We start from the raw sequence: 20,548 nt of genomic DNA on the forward strand, positions 1-20,548 counted from the left end.
AAGTATTATAAACAAAGTATATTCAATATTTTTTATTGTTAAATATTTCAAATTCCTAGGGGTATTTCTTTCAACAATATTGGTGATCTTGGTTCACTCGCCCGGCTATAAAAGGAAACTTCCGGAAGTGTTTCCTCCATTTTCATCGGTGTTAAGAAGATGGTAAGTATGGCGACGTTGTCGCTCTTTATTATAAATTTACAAATTCTATCGTAATCGTGTTCCGTTTTAAATATATAAGATAAGATTCAATAATTGTATTTATCTTGTTTTTAATATTATAAAAATTAGAAATTCATCTTTGACTAACAAATCAATTAAAATATCTTGTTAGATCATTGTAAAGGAACATACCGCGTGGCATACATGTGCTTGATTAAATGATGATTTAGAATAAAAAGTTTATGGTTTTAAACTGAATAACTTTGAAGATAAATTCTAGGGCGGTCTGATTTTTATAATATTTATTGAAATAATTTTTAGTACCTATCACATATACTATATTTAACGTAAAATTTGTTATTCAGTCACATAGAAAGTTCAGTGCACCCCGTCATGGGTCTATGGGATTTTATCCCAAGAAGAGATCCCAGAGGCATCGCGGTAAAGTTAAGGCCTTCCCTAAGGACGATCCGAATAAACCCGTTCATTTAACGGCTTTCGTGGGTTACAAGGCTGGTATGACCCACGTGGTTCGTGAAGCTGATCGTCCGGGATCAAGTGAGCAGATACACGATTTTAATTATGTCATAGTTGTAAAATAGTTTTATTACTTAACGTGTTCTCTGCAACGAAGGTTCGATCAAACACTATTGCGTGTTCGTTAGCCAACCCTTCAATTAACAGCAATTCCAGCGTATCGCTATACGCATGGCAGAGAACGCGTTAATAATATTAATCGACACGATGGCTAACGTTTGATAAGCACAGCAATGTGTTGGTCAACTTTAGTCGCGGTACAAGAGCTGCTTGATATTGTGCAGTATGGTCTAAACCGCAGTGTCGAAGAACAACTCTGTGCACTGCTTACGCGGTAGCAAGGAGGCAAGGCATATTCCATATTCTCATTGGAACCCATTGGGTGATGACCATTGAGACAAACCATGTCGGGCACAGTTCTTTAATGCTAAGTAATACTTGGCTTTATTAATTACTAGAGTTATAATTGTATTTTTTATACGTTCTCAGAGGTAAACAAGAAAGAAATTGTGGAAGCAGTTACTGTTCTTGAAACTCCGCCCATGATTGTGGTTGGTGTAGTTGGGTACATTGAAACCCCGCATGGTCTGCGTGCTCTCACTACAGTTTGGGCTGAGCATTTGTCTGAAGACTGTCGTAGAAGATTCTATAAGAACTGGTAAGAGAAATACATATACACCAATCATGTTGTATTTCAATCCTTTAATATCCCAAATATTAATTATATAAAATTATTACGCAACACATATTAAAATCAACTCTCAATCAGCTCTCCGCTCGTTTTGACGAGAGCACATGTTTGGATTTAGCCTGAAAAGCGAAATGTTCTTTGAACGGCTATTCCAAAAAGTGTGTACAGTCTCCGCTCGTTACGATGAGACTGGCACGTTACAGATGGATGCTAAGAGTATATATTTAAATGGAAAAACAGCCATTACGGTTACTTTTCTGCAGGTACAAGAGCAAGAAGAAGGCATTTACAAAGGCTTCTAAAAAGTGGCAAGATGATCTTGGTCGTAAATCCATTGAGAGCGACTTGAAAAAGATCATTAAGTATTGCAAGGTCGTACGAATCATTGCTCATACTCAGGTAATTGGATTCTTACTGAATTTTATAAATTATTTAGTACACGATTTATAATGACCGTTTTTAAACAGATGAAACTGTTGAGACAACGACAAAAGAAAGCTCACATCATGGAAATTCAATTAAATGGTGGAACTATTGAACAGAAGGTTCAGTGGGCACGTGAACATCTAGAAAAGCCAGTACCTGTTAACAATGTCTTTGCTTCGGATGAAATGATCGACGTGATTGGTGTAACAAAAGGAAAAGGATACAAAGGTGCGATTAATAATCCTTCTTTCTTGTCATCAAAATTGCTTTTAAGAAATTGACTAAATGATGAGGAAACGTGATGGAGATTTCTGACCGTTTTGAGGATAATATCATGTTGCCTTCCTACTGAAGTCCTTGATAATAAAACATTACTTTTCATTATCCTTGATTTTAAATAAATACATTTTTGAAACATGTATGATCTGTTACAGGTGTTACATCGCGTTGGCACACAAAGAAATTGCCACGTAAAACGCACAAAGGTTTGAGGAAGGTTGCTTGTATCGGAGCTTGGCATCCAAGCCGCGTGTCCTTCACGGTTGCACGTGCTGGTCAAAAAGGATATCATCATCGTACGGAGATGAACAAGAAAATCTATAGAATTGGGCAAGGAATTCATACAAAAGATGGCAAGGTACATATTTGTTATATTTTTCATGTAGGAAAACCTTGCCTTCTTCCCTATGGTTAATCTTCCTAATCAATGAGGATTAATAACATCATAGGAGGCAAAGACAAACAGCTTGCGTGTCATAGTACCTAAATGATCTGTCGATTATGCTTTAGGTCTCCAAAGCAAGCGACAAATACATATTTCTTAACTTCAGAAAGAAGTTCTTTTAAGATTACTCGCTAAATTTGTGATGTTTATTTTAGATCGTGAAGAACAATGCATCAACGGAGTACGATCTTACAGAAAAAACCATAACTCCTATGGGTGGTTTCCCTCACTATGGTGAAGTGAATAACGATTTTGTTATGATTAAAGGATGTTGTATGGGACCAAAGAAACGTGTAATCACGTTACGTAAGGTAACTATTAAAGTTGATTTTTGTTTTAATAGTTGCATTATTAATTTTGTATGATGAATACGTAAAGAGCCAAATGTACATGTTATGAAATTAAAATGATATTAAATGATAGGACTGACAGATAAAATAGAATTTAAAGTAGCGTGCAATTAGTGTACTTAAAATATAATTGAATATTTTTTCCAGTCATTGCTGGTGCACACTAAACGAGCTGCATTGGAGAAGATCAATCTGAAATTCATTGATACCAGCTCCAAATTTGGACATGGTCGCTTCCAAACAGCAGCTGACAAAGCTTCGTTCATGGGTCAGCTTAAGAAAGATCGAATTCGTGAGGAACAGGCACAAGCTACAGCCTCAGCGCCTTCAGCTGCGGCTACTCAATAAAATTTATATTGCATATTATAAAATATATGCACTGAATAATAAAAAGTTTTATGAAAATAAGAAATAGCGCCTTTATTCTTTTACATACCCTGTTCTTATAGAAATCCTTTTAATAACACGGAATTATATGTGTACTATTACAATGATAGTAGCACAGTATTGATCCAGCATCAAATTTTTGTTAAAAATTTAAAGTAAAGATTATTTACGTTAACTTTAAGACATTCGTTGAATCATGACCACTTCATTAGCGCCAGTGTCGGTCGCCGTGGGGTTTCAAGAACCCCAAGTGGCAGTAAACGTAATCTTTAATTCTTTATAGGCGGGGTCCACGACACCCCAATTAAATACACTTGGGGCTCCAAGAACCCCAGGCGCCAATAAACGGAATTTTCATTTGCGTCTACGCGGGGTCCTAGACACCCCAGTCGAATGCGCTTGGGATCCTCAAGACCCCAGCCGAAATGCACCTGGGATCCTCCAGACCCCAGTCGAATTGTGCTTTGGGGTTTCTAGGACCCCAGTCGTAATGCGCCTGGGATCCTCAAGACCCCAGTCGAAAGATGCTTGGGGTTTCTAGGACCGCAGTCGAAACGTGATTGGGGTTTCTAGGACCCCAGTCGTAATGCGCCTGGGATCCTCAAGACCCCAGTCGAAAGGTGCTTGGGGTTTCTAGGACCCCAGTCGAAATGTGCTTGGGGTTTCTAGGACCCCAGTCGTAATGCACCTGGGATCCTCAAGACCCCAGTCGAAATGCACCTGGGATCCTCAAGACCCCAGTCGAAATGCACCTGGGATCCTCAAGACCCCAGTCGAAATGCACCTGGGATCCTCAAGACCCCAGTCGTAATGCGCCTGGGATCCTCAAGACCCCAGTCGAAATGCACCTGGGATCCTCAAGACCCCAGTCGAAACGTGATTGGGGTTTCTAGGACCCCAGTCGTAATGCGCCTGGGATCCTCAAGACCCCAGTCGAAATGCACCTGGGATCCTCGAGACCCCAGTCGAAATGCGCTTGGGGTTTCTAGGACCCCTGCCAAACTACTGCGCAACCAGTTCTGCGCAGATTACTGCGCAACCACTTCTGCGCATACGCGCGGCAATCTACTGCGCATACTATTCTGCGCAGATTTCTGTGCCACCAACTTTGATTTTGATGTGCTCCTAATACCCAGATACACTGTCTACATTATTTGCAAATTTCTAAGCTTGTAGATTGTTAATCCGTACAACATAGGTATCGATAGATTGCTACAAGTCTGCTCTATCGTTTAAAATTATAAAAATTCATAAAATGTGTTTGATTCATCAAAAATTAATGGGAAATGCTACAGTAAGCTACAACAAAAGGTCGAACATAAATAATTATTAATTATTACGTTTAGACGCCTCAAATGCTTGCAAATCTGATATAATAAATTCATTTAAACCTTGCTCGTTCTAATGCAGTCATAAAAGTGCACAAAATATTTCTAGAAATCGAAAAATTAATAAAAATTAGAGGGCACGCATTGTGATGCGCATGCTCCAATACCGTGATTACAAGAATCGATGTTTATTAAATATTAACGCAATAAATATCGCTAAAAATGATTAAAGAATGTAGTTCGATCTTTCCGCTTTCTATTCCGACTATAAAATGTTATAAATTGTTTCTATTTTCAGTAAAATTAATAAAAATTGGAGGGCACGCAATCTGACGCGTATGCGCCAATATGGTGATTACAAGAATCGATGTTTATTAAATATTAACGCCCCAAATGTTATTGAAAATTATTAAGGAATGTAGTTTGAATCTTCCTCTTTCTTCTCCAATCCTAAAGTGTTATAAATGGTTGCTATTTATGGTAAAATTAATGTAAATTCGGTGTGTGTTTTATACGAATCGTAGCCACATCGTTACTACAAAAATGACTAATAACTGAGTAATTACAGCAAAGATATGCACAAAGGAGATATGAGAAAATTGGGCAGACATTATTTTTTGAGAATAAATTGTAAAAGTTTACTTTACAATAGCCATTAATGAGGAATTAACGATTTTTGTATATCCTGTATAACCTGTATGTTGCGGGTCGGTCTACTGCGCAGCCGGTTCTGCGCAGCTGCGCAAAAGATCACGGCGCATGCGCAAATTCGTGCCACCTCTTCGCATATTCTATTATCCTGATACCAGGAGTAGTTTTCGGACCGTAGGTTCCCCCACTCCTCCGTCACAAAAATGATAATGGGGTCCCAGACACCCCCACTCGCAGCTAAGACTGCACATACGGAATGTAGTAGTTTTACCAGTCCCTCTTTTAACGCATCTTGCACTGACAATAAACAAGACACAATTTTGACTCTCTTTTACTCTATTTTTTATAAATTAATCAAAATTAGTACAAGATCGAAACATTATTAAAATAATTGTAAGACAAATTTGTATTCATTTCATGCGACTTGGGCCCGGCGTTTCCCCGGGCTACGTGCAAGGGTGTGTACTCTGTTGAAATATAATTTAAGGTTTATTATATAACTTTTATTGCTTTTTATAATATACATTGGAATACAATATAATCTTATATCTCGTCATCCTTTTTAACCTTTAATGAATTTGAACTGACATTTTTAACTTATATCATTTTTCTATATAATCGAACATATTATAAATCGCGTATTTTTTAGACATTAACAAGAAATGTTTACAAATAAATATAATACGTGTTCGATGTAACCAATCGATCTGAAATAAAAAATAACATTCCATCCCGTTTCGTGGGTATCATCGAATGCACGCGCGTAGCCGATTAGCTCTCGCGAACGCCACCTAAACTGCGCCGTAGCATCGCGATCGAGCGGAGTCTTGCTTTATTTGTATCTGCCATTTTGCAATCGGTAAACGAACGTATATTTCATTCAAGTATCGCACCGCGAAAGAGACTGAATTGTATAGTAAATCACTCGTTCGAAGAAAGGGTTCGTTTACTGATCGACCAATGACCAATCGTACGGTTTCGTCATTATCTATTCTCATCCAGCAAGAAATTCACGTTCGACACTGCATTTCGCGAGACAGCTTTTTTTCTGCTTTACCATCGCGACCAGAGTGACTCACGATTGTACGGTAATGACATTTATGTCACACGCGGCATTCGCTACGTTTCACCTGCTAGCGCTTTCTCAAGGTCCTCCGTATTTATATGCATTTTAAGGCGAACTTCATCTTAATGCACCCACACATCATCTTCAGTCGTTTTATTCAACATTAATATTAGACTACGTAATTTACTTCGGTCCAAACGGTGAAGCTGTGTTTATGTTGTCTCGTTTCTCATTCGCTTCGTCGTGTGTTTCGATCTCAACGATACATGTAAGTGTAAGCCTTAAACCGTGAGATTCTCACACGTCAAATTAAATTTTGTTCCTGCTCCGTGAACACGATTCACCTTTATTCTTCTCTTTCATTGTTTCTATTGTTATTCCAGAATTATGCGATCATCCTCTGTCTGCCTGCAATTATTAACAACTTATTAGTAGGTTAGATTGATGCATTATGGACGCGTATATAAGTACAGCAATTGCATATTTTTTTGTTAAATCAAACATAAGTTTCACCGTGATTGTCATTACGAATCGTACATATTAAATGTAGCATCAAATTTTGTATTGTTATACTTGTTTGTTGATTACAGAAAATTTGGTGTTTAATTACATGTATTTTACTTATAGGATGCCATTGTATCATTAGAGAAATAAAGCAACTTGTAGCTGTGATTCATTTTCAATAATATTTACTAAGGAATTAAAGAGACTTGGAAGTATAATTAACATGATGGACATTGATCCTCCAGAATTTTTGTCCAAAGACGATGAAATTCAGTATTGGATGGAGCTTGCTCATCAAATACATAGAAGGTAAAAATAGATTATAAAGGAATTATTATTAAGAAAGTATTTTATATGTAAAGGTGCTTGTTATGTTCTCATAGAAAAGAAGATCTAGAAAGAGAATTGGAAGAATTTCAAGAAAATTCACAATTATTGGAAAAGGAATTGGAAGCTTCTTTAGAACAGGCAGAGAAAACTAACAGAGAATTACGACAACGAAATACAAGACTAGCCACAGAAGTGGAACAATTAAGAACAAGGTTAGATCAACAAAGCACGGATTGTGCAATGTTTCAAGGAAAGGCTCAAGATTTACAGACTCAACATGACCATTTGCTGAAATACATAAGAGAATTGGAACAGAAAAATGACGATTTGGAAAGAGCTCATAGGTACTTGAAAGTTATGTTTGTCAGAATGTAGTATAACATATTTTACTATATTGTAATTTGTTTACCTGTCACAGGATAAATAGGGTAACGGAAGAAGAAATAGAGGCAAAACTTAATTCTGCCATTGAAAAGAATGCCCTGTTAGAATCGGAGCTCGATGAAAAAGAAGCCCTGAAAGTTATAGTACAGAGATTAATGGACGAAATTAGAGGTCGTAGATTAAATAATATAATTTGAGTGATTAAGTACAAAAATTAACTATAATATTTCATTTGATTACAGACCTAAAACAAGAAATTCAAGTTCAAGAAAGGCATCAACCTGACAATGATAAATCAGCTGACCGAGTTCGTAATCACGTTGATAGTAATAAACTACAGGTTGAATTGGAAACACATAGCACTCCCATAGTACCGCAATCCATAACTCCAAGTAATACAGCAACTTCACCATTAAAAAGTAAGATCCATAATACTCTACGTAAAACTAAACGCATGTTTTGCTTTGGGCCTAAAAGATGATTTTTAATATCGTTAAAGTCAACAGACGACAAAAGAAATACTTGTATCTAACAAAACAGAACAGTTGCGGATAACAAATGGATGCAAAATTTGAATTCAATTGACTTACGTTCTAATGACTTTTTTTCCCCGATGACGAATGTTGATTGATATTTAAGATTACTCAGAACATATTGTTCGGTCTAACTTACATGCTTCATTAACATAATTTTATGTGCTTTAATCAATTTTATCAGTTTGTATATACATATACATATACATATATGATATTGTTATCAATGAAATAAAAATTATTTTAACAAACTTGTTCTTTATTTTAGTTTCTGAAAGTTATTATTTCAACTGACTCGCATGCAAACTTTCTTTTTATTTGTTTAGACTGAAATGTTGTTATAGTTGATTATCTACTTTTATTTTCTATATATTTCATACTCTATCATATACCAGTAGTAATTTGTTCTTTTCCTGTTTGCAATTAGTTGGAAACAGAGTGGTAGGGGGTGTAACTGGGAACAACAATAACAATAATAATGTGAATCCACCGTTGGCACCGTGTACAAGAATATTAGCGATGAATATGATTGGTGACCTTATGAGGAAAGTTGGAGTAAGTATAATCACCGTTTATTTATATTATATACTATATGTTTTTTTTATATTTTCAAATGCTCTTTTAGCACGTACGTTTTAAAGTAACTCAAAGCATGGCTTGTGTATTTTTAGTTGCCGTAAATATTAATTTTAGCACTAGGCAACTGTTCTATTAGTTTCGAATTTTTGTTCTCTTACGACACCTTTGGTTTTGTTTTTCTGTAAATTTTAAATGTATCCTGTGTAAAACAAGAGATCTACTTAATAAGATTTAAGTGTGTAAAAAGAAATACCTTGGAAAAATTGACTAAGTTTATATAAAATGCTTTAGTATTACATTAGTCATTGATACTGGTAGTGTGATGTAGCTGGTGTTTTGGTAGCTTGACAGGTGGGTCTGCATGGACTGTAAGAAGGTAAAATGCACTTGCGTGGGTGGAAAAAATACTGTTTCCACTACACCCACTGATTTACCAAGCGTCCAGGTTCACACACCCGCTCAATGTATACGGCAACAACCTAGATCAACCAAGTGCTGACCAAGCCTTTGTGTACAGGTCTTTATTTGGTTTCTTTTGTTTTGTATCGCATATTTTTCTTCTGTACAAATCACGCTTTGCGTTAACTCCTGCTTAATTATCCTATGCTTCCTTCATATGGTTTTACCACCCACATTAAGTCTGTCCGTCTGTAACTTCTTTGTAAGACATGGTATCAACACTGGAAATAACAATAACAATTGACAGAAATCATATTGCTTCGTTTAACGATACTTATTTAATTGCATAGGCATTGGAGAATAAGTTAAATACATGCCAAAACCCTTCACGAGAGGATCAAGCCGTCCGTGATCTCTACAGGTAACGTTATAGCAATGTATTATTAATCTTGAGAAATCACATTATTGTCTCTATATCATTGTGCACTTCGTGTACTCGTAGTAAGGGAGGTGTCATGTATCATTAACTGAATTTTTTTACAATTATTACTTTAAAAAATTGAATCTCGTTTATACAGAGAACCTTTAGTGAAAAGGTTTTCGTTAAGTCAATGTTCAAAAGGATACATGATAACTACTAAACGAATTGTACTTATATTACTAGTTTCATGTTGATTCTTAATTATATAGTGCTTTATGTGAACGTTAAACTTATAAATTTGTGTATAATCTAAATGCTTCTCACAATCCCAGTTCTTTAGCTTTTTAGTCTTTGAAAGTTCAAAATATTTAATAAGACTGCATTATTTGTCGAATAGCTCATGTATCGCTTGCGTTATTAATTAAGACAAAGCATCTTATTTTTTATGTCTCTAAATGTAATTTGTTTAGTTTAGTATAGATGTATACTGTTCTGAAGCGGAGCGATCAAAGTTAATTAATACGATAAACTAAAGTTTCGAGCTTTCGTGTCAATTTTTGTTTATTGTCTCTTTACCTGTATTGTACGTGCAGTAGGTCTTCTTTGTGATTCAAAGAGTACAATACTGTTGTCTATCGAGGTCTTAATAATCTAAATCATTTAAAATAATGATTAGGAACTTACATTACTTTTTACTTAAAGAAAACAAATTTTTAATAATTTCATGATTTTTAAGACCTTTGATAGATCAGATTCATATTATATGTAACTTCATTTTTAAGATGAAAACTTCATAAAGTTTGTTGCTACTATAAATTTGTTAATGTGCAAGTATATGTTATAAACATAACAAAAATAACTTTTATAAAGGGATAAGAGGAGATCCTACGCTCAGAAACTATTCTAATTAATTGATCATAATTAATGTAACTAAACAAAAACATTTCCTCGTTTATATTTTTTGACGTTTTATAGAATAAATATAATTTACGTATGTTTTATGTTATTATAAAGCTTCTATGCATATTGGATTGAGCTAAATTTAAATATATGATAAGTACACGCTTGTACATAACATGTATATATACATTTTAATGATTTATGCAATGTTTTCAGTTATAAGATTAATAGATGCATAATAAGTAGTTTCTTTACATTATTCAAATATTAAAACCAGTGTACGATAATATAAGAATAGAATGATATAGTTTTCTGTACAAATTTGTAGCTCAATCTATAATTGCAATATTTTAATGTTGACCTTTAGTGCTTAAATGTTATTTTTTAAAAGTTAATTTTCATTTGCACCAAAGGATGCAACATTGTTTATGTAATACAAGGTGGATTGTTGTATTTATACAGATCTTTCTTGCATGAAGTTTACACGTAATTTTTGTACTTTCTATCAGTAATGTTGATACAGTGTACGCAATAAAATTGTTTGTACTATTTGTTGTATCAAAGTGGCTGAGAGAATTTTAAATTGCACAATATACAACTTTCTGTTTTGTCACTGTTTTGTTCAGATCATGCATTAACATTAACCGTTTAGTGTAAGTATGACTTACCTTGAAAGGCAATCATGAATTTTAAATCTATCAACTAATTTTCATGTGCATGTTGTACAGTTTATGCACGATTCATAAATATGTACAGCATTTCTCAATCTTTCATAAAATTGTATTTTATCTAATACAGTTTAATTAATTAAATGAAATAAGAAGAGAGAAAGATTGTTAACGTGTGATTGAGAAACGCTGATTCCTTTATATGTTTAAAATTATATAAATCATACTTTCTTTGTATAAAATAGTAACAAAACAGTACTAAATTCTTTTATCAGGACTAGGCGGCAAGTTCGAGGCTTTGCCTCTGGCAACAGCAACCACATTCGATTATAAACAACGGATAATATTCCAACAGTAAACTTCTACCTTGTCCATTATGTTTCTATACTTGTAAATTCTTCTTACTTTACTTCAAATATCATTCATTAATTTATTACTTAACAAATGAAACAAACATGACTTCTATCCACTTACTTATTATTTATTTTTATAAATTATTTAATTTCTCTTTTCCATGGAATTCATTATTCGTGGAAATTACTTTCTATTTCTTTTCTCCTGAAATTCAAAGGCATATTTGATAATAATATGAATGAAATTTGTAAATAAATATTCAAAATTGTAAGTGTAAAGTTGATTATGTGATAATTATAGATATGTATTAGAATTACGTTATTGTTGTGTAGATATTCACAAATGATATTAAATGAATAATTTGTGAATACTTAGTTTCAATATACATAGTTTTAGCACAATTAAAAAGATTCAGCCACAGTTAGAAACAATACTATAACCATTAGTGCAAGTCTAGCTTTTACAGTAAATTAAGAATCCGTATGTCTATTTTTTAATAACAAAAAGATATTCTTTTGCGTCTTGCAATTCAATTTTATACTCTAAATTATAGCAAAGTTATTCAATTGTGTATTATATTTCCAACATAAACTGTGTGCTTCTGTGCCACTGAATAATTATAGATAACTTCATATTTTAAAACAATTATATGAAATAAAAAGCATACTAACATTACTAATTAAACTTTAAACGTATTCAATTACATATACATATATTGGATAAAAAAAATTGTAAGTTCATATTAAATTTCGCTTAACATTTTATGTTAATAGTAAACTGATTATGAACTTCATTTTCTAATGAAACTGAGATACAAATAGTAGCAGAATTAACATAATATTTGTAACATAAATTTGTAAAATTAAATTAAAATATTTGTAAAATAAAATTACTGTAATCAGCTTTTCAATGAATGAAATTTTACTTCTTAAAACCTATCATACTTATCAGATAATGATTATCACCTATTAGACAAAGACAGGTAAGTCAATATTTTTATGTTTTATTTATGAAACGTTTATCTTTACACGAACAGCGAGTACTTTTCTGATTGAAATACGATATGTAATTGTAGTACAACCAGAGTTCTAGTACAGTAAACACTACATTGGATTCCTATAAAGAAACTGTCTTACCTTCTAATGCACATTTTTTTTTTCTCTCTCTATGTACTGTATCAATAATGATGATGATGTATGTACTTCAGTAATTATATATATATAGTAGAGAATTATAATGAAAACTTGCAGCAGATGCGTTTTAATCCTAAAAGTACTTTTAGAAGAATTAACAATTTCTTTTGTCTTTTATCAAGACCATTTCACTTCTAAACGTATTTTAGATCTTGATGTTCTTATTCTACGGATAAAAAGTAATATGATTAAAAAAATATATAAACTAAAGAACAAAAAGAATTAATATTTATAACTGAAAATTTGTATAATGTAACAGAGTTTACACGTTTATGTGATAACATAAAAAAATTATTACCATTTCAATTCTCCAAATAGTTTATACCAATTTCATGAATGAATTTATCAAAGTTCTGAATTTTCTATTCTTACTAGAAGAAATGACAATTTTATAACTTGTACACTTTTATGGAGTACGAAATAATATGTAGCTTGGAATGAAAATGTTTCATCCATGATCTCGTTACGAATGATAATAATAATAATAATAATAATAATGATGATAATAATAGCAATAAATGGTATGTATGGGAGTTACATGTTATTTAAGCACGCTCGCCACGAATTCGCCGAGCTAGCTGGATATCCTTGGGCATGATTGTGACACGCTTGGCGTGAATGGCGCACAAGTTGGTGTCTTCAAACAAACCAACCAAGTATGCTTCTGAAGCTTCCTGCAAAGCTCCGATAGCAGCACTTTGAAAACGTAGATCGGTTTTAAAATCCTGTGCAATTTCACGAACCAATCGTTGGAAGGGTAACTTTCTGATCAGCAATTCAGTAGATTTTTGATATCTTCTGATTTCTCGAAGAGCTACCGTACCTGGCCTAAAATTCACATTTTATGTACTGTACACTATCATCTGTATTTATAATCGATGTATATTTACATATACTTTGTATAAAACACCACACCTGTAACGATGTGGTTTCTTTACACCACCCGTAGAAGGTGCACTCTTACGAGCTGCCTTTGTGGCAAGCTGTTTACGAGGTGCTTTACCTCCAGTAGACTTACGAGCTGTCTGCTTGGTACGGGCCATGGTTCAACCTGAAATAATAAGACGATTAGTAACAGGAAAGACTACAAAATATTTATCGGAGAGTTATTGTTTATAATATAAATATCAAGATCTGAATGATTTGTGAGATGCGAGAAGTTTAATTGGGAACGCGGGAAAAATGATTTTGAAGAGTACAAGTGTTGTGATAACTGGAGTAAAGGATGCTTTGGAGGGGGAAAGACGCGGTAGTGGGGGAGGGGACAAGAGTGGGGGTACGATCCGTTGCTGTTCGTACGGAGGAGCCGCGCACCGAGGAACGCTACGCATTGCGCAATGCACAAACTTTCGTTCTTCCTGCACCGACGCGAATAAAAGCCATGCTAACGAGAAAAAAATGTATCATAGAAATTCATAAAAATTCTTGGATTTCTCAAACGATCCCCTCTATAGGAATATCATTCACCAAACAAAACATTACAAATGACACTTCTCGCGAAAGAAGCCGAAAGCGTCACTCGCGAGAGAAGCTCGTGAACGATTCCCTCCACGAACGTCAATTGCAAAATGGAGGCAATACGACAGTACGTTGCGTTCAGACGTGAAAACTCGAATTTTCCAGCACTTTTCACTTTCTCCGAAACACATTGCACTTCGAACCTATGTATCAGTACCGATAATTACACATCACATAAGATAGGATAGAATTTAAAGGAAATTACATACCTTTGAAAGGAAAAATCCTACGAAGAACGAGAGCTAGCACTATCCGTTTCCTTGTACTTCGATGGCAGTGGACGCTCTCCCAAGTCACGACTCCCTTGTCCCTACCCCCTAGAAATTAAATCGCGAGAGGTACGTAAGCCCGCGGTGCAGTGCATCCAATCAGATGTCGGATAGCAGTTGAGCCTCATAGCGTAGCATATGCGATTGGTTTAGCCTCCTATGCCTAGAGTGCGAACTGAGAAGAACCCTGTCAATTGTAATATACATGATACATCTCTCAGCAACCTCGTTTTACTTGCAATAATTATTGTCTCATTGTCGTTGAGAGTATTTAAATTGATAAATATTTCATCTAAAAAACCTTTCACATGTGAATTACCGACATATGGATCGGAATTGCTTTCGCAATCAATGTTTCAATGTACCTTTAAATTTGTATCTCCGCGTACAAGCTCCAAGAGTTTGTTTGTGTAATTCTTTCTGCAATGAGATCGGTTATTTCGTCGAAATTTCTAGAAAAACGTGCAACTTTTATAAAACGTGATAAAGAACATGTCATCCTAACGTTCTGTACTTATCGAGATCATAATGTTTGAATGATAGTTTAAAGGGAATACGGATTCTATTGATGTTGAGCTATTATTTCCAGGATTAAACCTTCTTTTACGTTTCCGCTTGGAAAAAGTAGACGCCATTGTGCTTCTAAACTTAAATATTATTGTATCGATATTTGATCGACAAATATACTACTTTTCCATATTGAATTTCGAGATTCAAATTGTACTACGTGAAATTTAATTTGATTAACGATAGTTTTAATTTTATATAATTTTTCAAATTTTATCACGATATATCTTGTAAAAAAAGGTTTTGTGGACACATACTTACATACATAACGGTTACAAATCGTTATCTACAATGTAATCTGCGCATTCCCAATGACAAATATTTTATATTCATGCAGCGTATATATGCTGGGGTCTATTTTTCGAAAAATATAGGAAAATCTTTATACAATGTAATAGCCACGTCATACGCGAAAAACATAATTGAATGTATCATTAAATGTTATTTACGTAGCTGACGTAATCGTTACAACCAGTAATTGTATTAATGTGATCGATGTAGCATAATTCATTGAAATAATTAGTCATCAAAATTAACTGAACTTATTAATTAAAAAGATAATTTTTATACGTAATTCTTAATTATTTTGTATTTATACAAAACAGTTTCTAAGGTAGGTAAAATTAAATTCCGGGTTTAAATTTTGTAATTATATTTCGTACGCATACGTGGTCGGATTAGTGGTCGACGTAAATTACATTATATGTATATTCCAAAATTTAATTTCCTAACATATACAAAAAAAAGTATATTTTATCACTAAAAGAGTTTAGGTTAAATTTAAATGATCTTTATAGTTAGAATCACTAAATTAGTAATAGAATAATTAATAAAATCGTAACTTTACAAATTTGTTAATTTCAATGAATTTACATACATAAATGCGGATCAACTTAGATAATACAAGTACAGTAACATAAACTTATTAGCATTCTTAGTACATAATTCAATAATACTTCAATTTTCTACAGATTCTTTTCATTTAACGCTACAATATTACCTATGTTTACTTGTACGTAAGGACGACCTTACAGTATATTATAAACTCAATCTATTCTAAGTTTGATGTGTAGAAAATTGTATTTAGAAGTTACATTACGAAGTAACGTCAATGGTATATAACTGGCTTTTTTGCAAAATATTAAATCTACGTTATCGTATTGCTTATATATCATTTAGTACACTTAGTGCGGTACATAATAATAAAATAATTATGCAAGATGACATTGCTATTTATTATAAACTACATACTCCGTTTGGTGCCTTCTCCATACTTTCCTACCATCAAGTAATAAATGTATTTTAACTAAACTACCGGATATAACTAACAGATATACTTTATTTCCTGCATCTTATAGCTCAAGGCCTGGCAGTGTCAACTATAGTAATGACTCATAGAAAAAAACTCAAACACAATGAATCTGATTATTTCTGATAACATTGAAGAATGCAATGACAAAATGAATTTGAGTAGAAAAAAAGTTTCAAGTGTCGAACTGCTTAAGCGCGTTCACCGCGGATTCTTCTCGCTAATTGAATATCTTTAGGCATTATTGTAACACGTTTAGCATGAATTGCACACAAGTTTGTGTCTTCGAACAGTCCAACCAAATAAGCTTCGGAAGCTTCTTGCAATGCTCCAATTGCAGCACTCTGGAAACGCAAATCAGTCTTGAAATCTTGTGCAATTTCACGAACTAAACGTTGGAATGGTAATTTTCTTATAAGTAATTCAGTCGATTTTTGGTATCTTCTGATTTCTCTGAGCGCTACGGTACCAGGCCTAAAACACAAATGGAACAATTAGAACAACAAGAACAATTTATTGCATTACTGAATCTTTTTATTTCGTCATTTTTACCTATAACGATGTGGTTTTTTCACACCACCGGTAGAAGGTGCACTTTTACGTGCAGCTTTGGTTGCAAGTTGTTTCCGCGGAGCTTTACCTCCGGTTGATTTACGAGCAGTTTGCTTCGTACGTGCCATATCTAAAAGAAAAAAATTCTAAATTTGTAACGAATGCTATGTAAATAATCCGTATATATACACAGGTTTTTATACATAAAGTAGCGAATAGAAATATAATTAAACGCCATTTAAAGAACGATGAAACTTCTTCGATTATTGAATATTTAAATCAAAAACATAAGAAATTATAATTAATGTAAAATAAGTATTCGTTTCCCTCCAAAAGTGGACATAATAAACAAAATGGCGGATAACATGAATAGACAGCAGCATACAAAAAGATTTTGTATATCACAAAAATCATGAATTCTTTCAACGTGAAACTCATTGCTTATAATGAACCTGAATAAATGTTAAACTTAAATACTTTATTTATTTAATTATATAAGGAAATAATCGTACCTGCTCCTCAAACGATCACGACAGAAGCACTACACAAGCTGTTTCGTTCGATGGCGTTACACTAATGGTTTTCAGAAACGTAGTTTGGTCATGTAAGAGATAGACGACAGCACTGTTTCAGATACACTCCAGGATTGGTTGTTATTTCATAAAACCATCCGTGATTGGTCGATTTCCATCGAATGAACGTGTTTGTTACGAAATTTACAAATTTACAATTATTTTAATAATGCGTTGCATACCTTGCTATCTTCTTCTATCAACAATATCGCGATATATGAATCATTTTTTTTTTCTAGAAATATTATTCACGAAATGTTAGATGCATGACGTATAATAGCATATTAAATTGTATGCAAATCGATAGAGCATTGATTGAATTTACATACCTAATATATGTATGTATTGATCTTATCAGAAACACATACATGAACATAACTTTAAAAACTAATTTACCTTTTACATCTTGAACATACATACGAAGTCTTTTTCAAAGTTGGTTAAAAATAAAATTTACATAAATACGAATACTCATCGATTAACGACAATAACATTTTACTAATATCATGGTATCAGAAGATATCAATATAATTTATTTTTCAAATGATCAATTTTATTGATTTACAATATTCATTTTTATAATTACTACCTAATAATAGCATAAGAAGCAATAATAAACATTCGTTCTACAAATTACGCCATGAGATAATTATTATCCTTGTATTTTCATTATCAATATTATTCATATACATATATGCATATCTATAAACTTTCAGTCATCGAGAAAATATTAGAACAAAATTTATTTACTAACATTCTAACTACTGCTACGCTAATTTAAATACGTTATTTAAAATTGTATTGCCAAAAATACGAGTCGTCAATATTAACTTTTTTTTTCTTCATTTGCACACAAATGATGCATTTTTTAAAATCTTTATTATTCAATTTGTACTGACATTCATTAGAATTCGCTACAATCGTTAATGATAACGAAAACTTCTTACTGCATTTTTTTATTTTTTTTTTAAGTTTCATAGTTTTTCTTTCGGTATGCGACCAGATATGAAATCTTGTTTAAACATCATGTAAATACTAGTATATTCATTGGTTTATGAGTAATTGTGTCATTTTGGCAGGACATGAACATTCAAATGCAAGCCCATATTACTTTTATACTGTATGAAAAAATGAGTATATCTTTTTCTTAGAAAAATTAATTACTTGCTTTTGTAAAACTTCTGTTCTTCTTTTAATGTATTTTCTTATATAAATTAAACGTGCATTTATTTAGCAAGATAAGAAACATAAAATTTTATGACAATCAAAAAAGAAATGTTAGAATATGATTTTAAGATTGTCAGTGTATGTTAACTTAAACATAGATATATTGAAACAAAATAAATTAGTTGAAAATACTTTCAGTTTTATGAAAAAAAAAAAAAAAAAAAAAAAATGTTATTATAACTAGAAGGCATTAAGATGACAAACATGTATATGTTTCATTATCTTTCTTAGTTGGACTTCTTGATTATAAAAAGAAAAGATGAGCAAACAATTGATAAGCTTTCACTTTGTTTTTACTACACAGGATATATAAATGCAGTTTTAATGTATATAATAAAATTATCATCAAATATACAAAACATTTTGTTCATTAATATCTGAAAGGTACTGCCTGACATTTAAACAATATATAATATCTACAACACTAAACATTCTTCTTCTTTTAAATGGGATAAAAATAAAGAAATAAAAAATAAAACACTTATTCAGTTGTACATCCTCCCAAATTATAAATTGACTATGCAATTTGTATTACTAGTATCAATAAATATTTCAAATATAATATAAATGTAAATTATTATTAAAGTAAAATATGACTTAAAATTATAAAATTTAAAAAACAATTTGTAAGTTTTTAAAATTATCATCAAGTATTCCAAGCCAAATGGAAAAGTAGTCACAATTTTTGAAAAATTACACAAGTTTTGCTTGGTTGAACAATAATAATACTAAATAGTCGCTATCTTAAAATTAATTTTTTCATAGTTGCTTTTTATACTTCTATTAATTTTTCTTTTAACTGGCAGCACCTTGGATTAATGTTAATTTAACATCATTGAAATATTGCAATGTTTTGTGTTTCTTCTTGGCATTTTACAGAAACAAGCATTACTATTTATAATTTTCATTATTTTTAGCGCAACATTAATGCATTATTATATTTTTATTTCAGTTATTTATTATGTTAAAAATCGTTTCTTCTAGATATTTCTTTATGATCTTTTTGTATCAAAAAATATTAAAAATTGTATGAACATACCTTAGTATAATTCATGCAAACACAAGTAAATACATATATATTACACATATATTCAAATTGATAAAATTTTATGCTATATTTGTGTTCACCTACTTGGAAAATGAAACATTTGTAAAAAATAGATCATTATTTTTAATATTCAATAAAAATAATGATTTTCTTTTAAATAAAATTCCTTAATATAATTATAAATGAACTTATCAGTCATTGTACATTATATTCTTTTTTTCTTTTCATTGAGATTTCAAAAATTTTATATATTTTAACACATATTTATTTATTTATTTATTTATTTATTTAGAAATGTGTTCAAATTGAATATTATTTTTCTGTATCTTGATTAAGATCATTTTTAAATACGTATAAACTTTGAATCCATAGAAAAGTTAGCAATGATATGAGTTCAGCATGTACAGAATCACAATCATTCTATAAAATGCACGTACAGAAGTAACCACAACCAGAACAATCTTAGATATCCACGAGTTTTTTTTTTCTTTTTATAGTCTATCATTATTATCTTGCAAATATTGTTTCAATTATTGTTTCTTTTTTCTTTTGTCAGGGTGACCACTCAATCGTTTTCTTCTCGAGTATCTTTTGTATCATCTGCTCTTCAATTTTTGATTCATTAAACTGTTTCTTCTCTATATAAACATTAGATTTACACAGAAATTAATTTCCATAAAGTTAACAATAATTTCCTTCTTACAGTAATTACTATAATATTTATGATTATTACATGATAATTATAATATTGTAGTACACGTTCAAATGACAAGATGAAGAATGTCCAATGAAGAATTTCCCTTGTCAATTTGTTAACTCTTATGTTTATATTGATAATTTGCATTTTATAAATATAGTTTTAATTGCATCTTCACCTTAACGACCCGCATCAACATTAT

At 32.1% G+C, this 20,548-nt stretch overlaps 4 protein-coding genes and 1 non-coding gene across 15 annotated transcripts; 3 read left to right on the forward strand and 2 right to left on the reverse strand.

Moving 5' to 3' along the window:
• The first annotated feature begins 67 nt into the window (after positions 1 to 67).
• Positions 68 to 3,253, forward strand: RpL3 (ribosomal protein L3). The gene is made up of 8 exons (XM_034335861.2): positions 68 to 162; positions 528 to 720; positions 1,189 to 1,357; positions 1,654 to 1,789; positions 1,858 to 2,044; positions 2,251 to 2,453; positions 2,696 to 2,851; positions 3,038 to 3,253. Exons 1-8 carry the CDS (start codon positions 160 to 162, stop codon positions 3,236 to 3,238), a joined length of 1,248 nt encoding a protein of 415 aa, XP_034191752.2. The 5' UTR covers positions 68 to 159; the 3' UTR covers positions 3,239 to 3,253.
• Positions 381 to 456, forward strand: LOC117609646 (small nucleolar RNA U43). The gene has a single exon (XR_004582636.1). It is a non-coding gene; the product is annotated as a small nucleolar RNA U43 (small nucleolar RNA).
• Positions 3,254 to 6,072: 2,819 nt separating the features above from the next.
• nudE (Nuclear distribution protein nudE) lies at positions 6,073 to 11,454 on the forward strand. Of its 9 annotated transcripts, XM_034335533.2 has the most exons (9): positions 6,077 to 6,590; positions 6,706 to 6,868; positions 6,950 to 7,135; positions 7,210 to 7,500; positions 7,575 to 7,711; positions 7,783 to 7,959; positions 8,501 to 8,628; positions 9,402 to 9,472; positions 11,316 to 11,454. In XM_034335533.2, exons 3-9 carry the CDS (start codon positions 7,050 to 7,052, stop codon positions 11,371 to 11,373), a joined length of 948 nt encoding a protein of 315 aa, XP_034191424.1. In that variant the 5' UTR covers positions 6,077 to 6,590; positions 6,706 to 6,868; positions 6,950 to 7,049; the 3' UTR covers positions 11,374 to 11,454. The 9 variants fall into 9 exon arrangements, with proteins under 9 accessions (XP_034191415.1, XP_034191417.1, XP_034191416.1 ...); XM_034335524.2 differs by lacking the exons at positions 9,402 to 9,472; positions 11,316 to 11,454 and adding an exon at positions 8,996 to 9,151 and having other exon boundaries at positions 6,073 to 6,590; XM_034335526.2 differs by lacking the exons at positions 9,402 to 9,472; positions 11,316 to 11,454 and adding an exon at positions 8,996 to 9,151 and having other exon boundaries at positions 6,073 to 6,590; positions 6,706 to 6,789.
• LOC117609334 (histone H3.3A) lies at positions 8,906 to 14,516 on the reverse strand. 3 transcript variants are annotated; one of them, XR_013062458.1, is made up of 4 exons: positions 14,315 to 14,516; positions 13,503 to 13,638; positions 12,886 to 13,415; positions 8,906 to 12,753 (listed from the first exon to the last, which is right to left on the reverse strand). XR_013062458.1 is itself a non-coding variant. In XM_034335534.2 (3 exons), exons 2-3 carry the CDS (start codon positions 13,628 to 13,630, stop codon positions 13,133 to 13,135), a joined length of 411 nt encoding a protein of 136 aa, XP_034191425.1. In that variant the 5' UTR covers positions 13,631 to 13,638; positions 14,315 to 14,516; the 3' UTR covers positions 8,906 to 13,132. The 3 variants fall into 3 exon arrangements, 1 of the variants encoding a protein (XP_034191425.1); XR_013062457.1 differs by having other exon boundaries at positions 8,906 to 9,332; positions 11,515 to 13,415; XM_034335534.2 differs by having other exon boundaries at positions 8,906 to 13,415.
• Positions 14,517 to 15,512: 996 nt separating this feature from the next.
• Positions 15,513 to 17,456, reverse strand: LOC117609335 (histone H3.3A). Its single transcript, XM_034335535.2, has 3 exons — positions 17,315 to 17,456; positions 16,803 to 16,932; positions 15,513 to 16,724 (listed from the first exon to the last, which is right to left on the reverse strand). Exons 2-3 carry the CDS (start codon positions 16,928 to 16,930, stop codon positions 16,442 to 16,444), a joined length of 411 nt encoding a protein of 136 aa, XP_034191426.1. The 5' UTR covers positions 16,931 to 16,932; positions 17,315 to 17,456; the 3' UTR covers positions 15,513 to 16,441.
• Positions 17,457 to 20,548: the final 3,092 nt, after the last annotated feature.

This window comes from Osmia lignaria, chromosome 7 (assembly GCF_051020975.1).
Source record: "Osmia lignaria lignaria isolate PbOS001 chromosome 7, iyOsmLign1, whole genome shotgun sequence".
Taxonomy (NCBI): domain Eukaryota; kingdom Metazoa; phylum Arthropoda; class Insecta; order Hymenoptera; family Megachilidae; genus Osmia; species Osmia lignaria.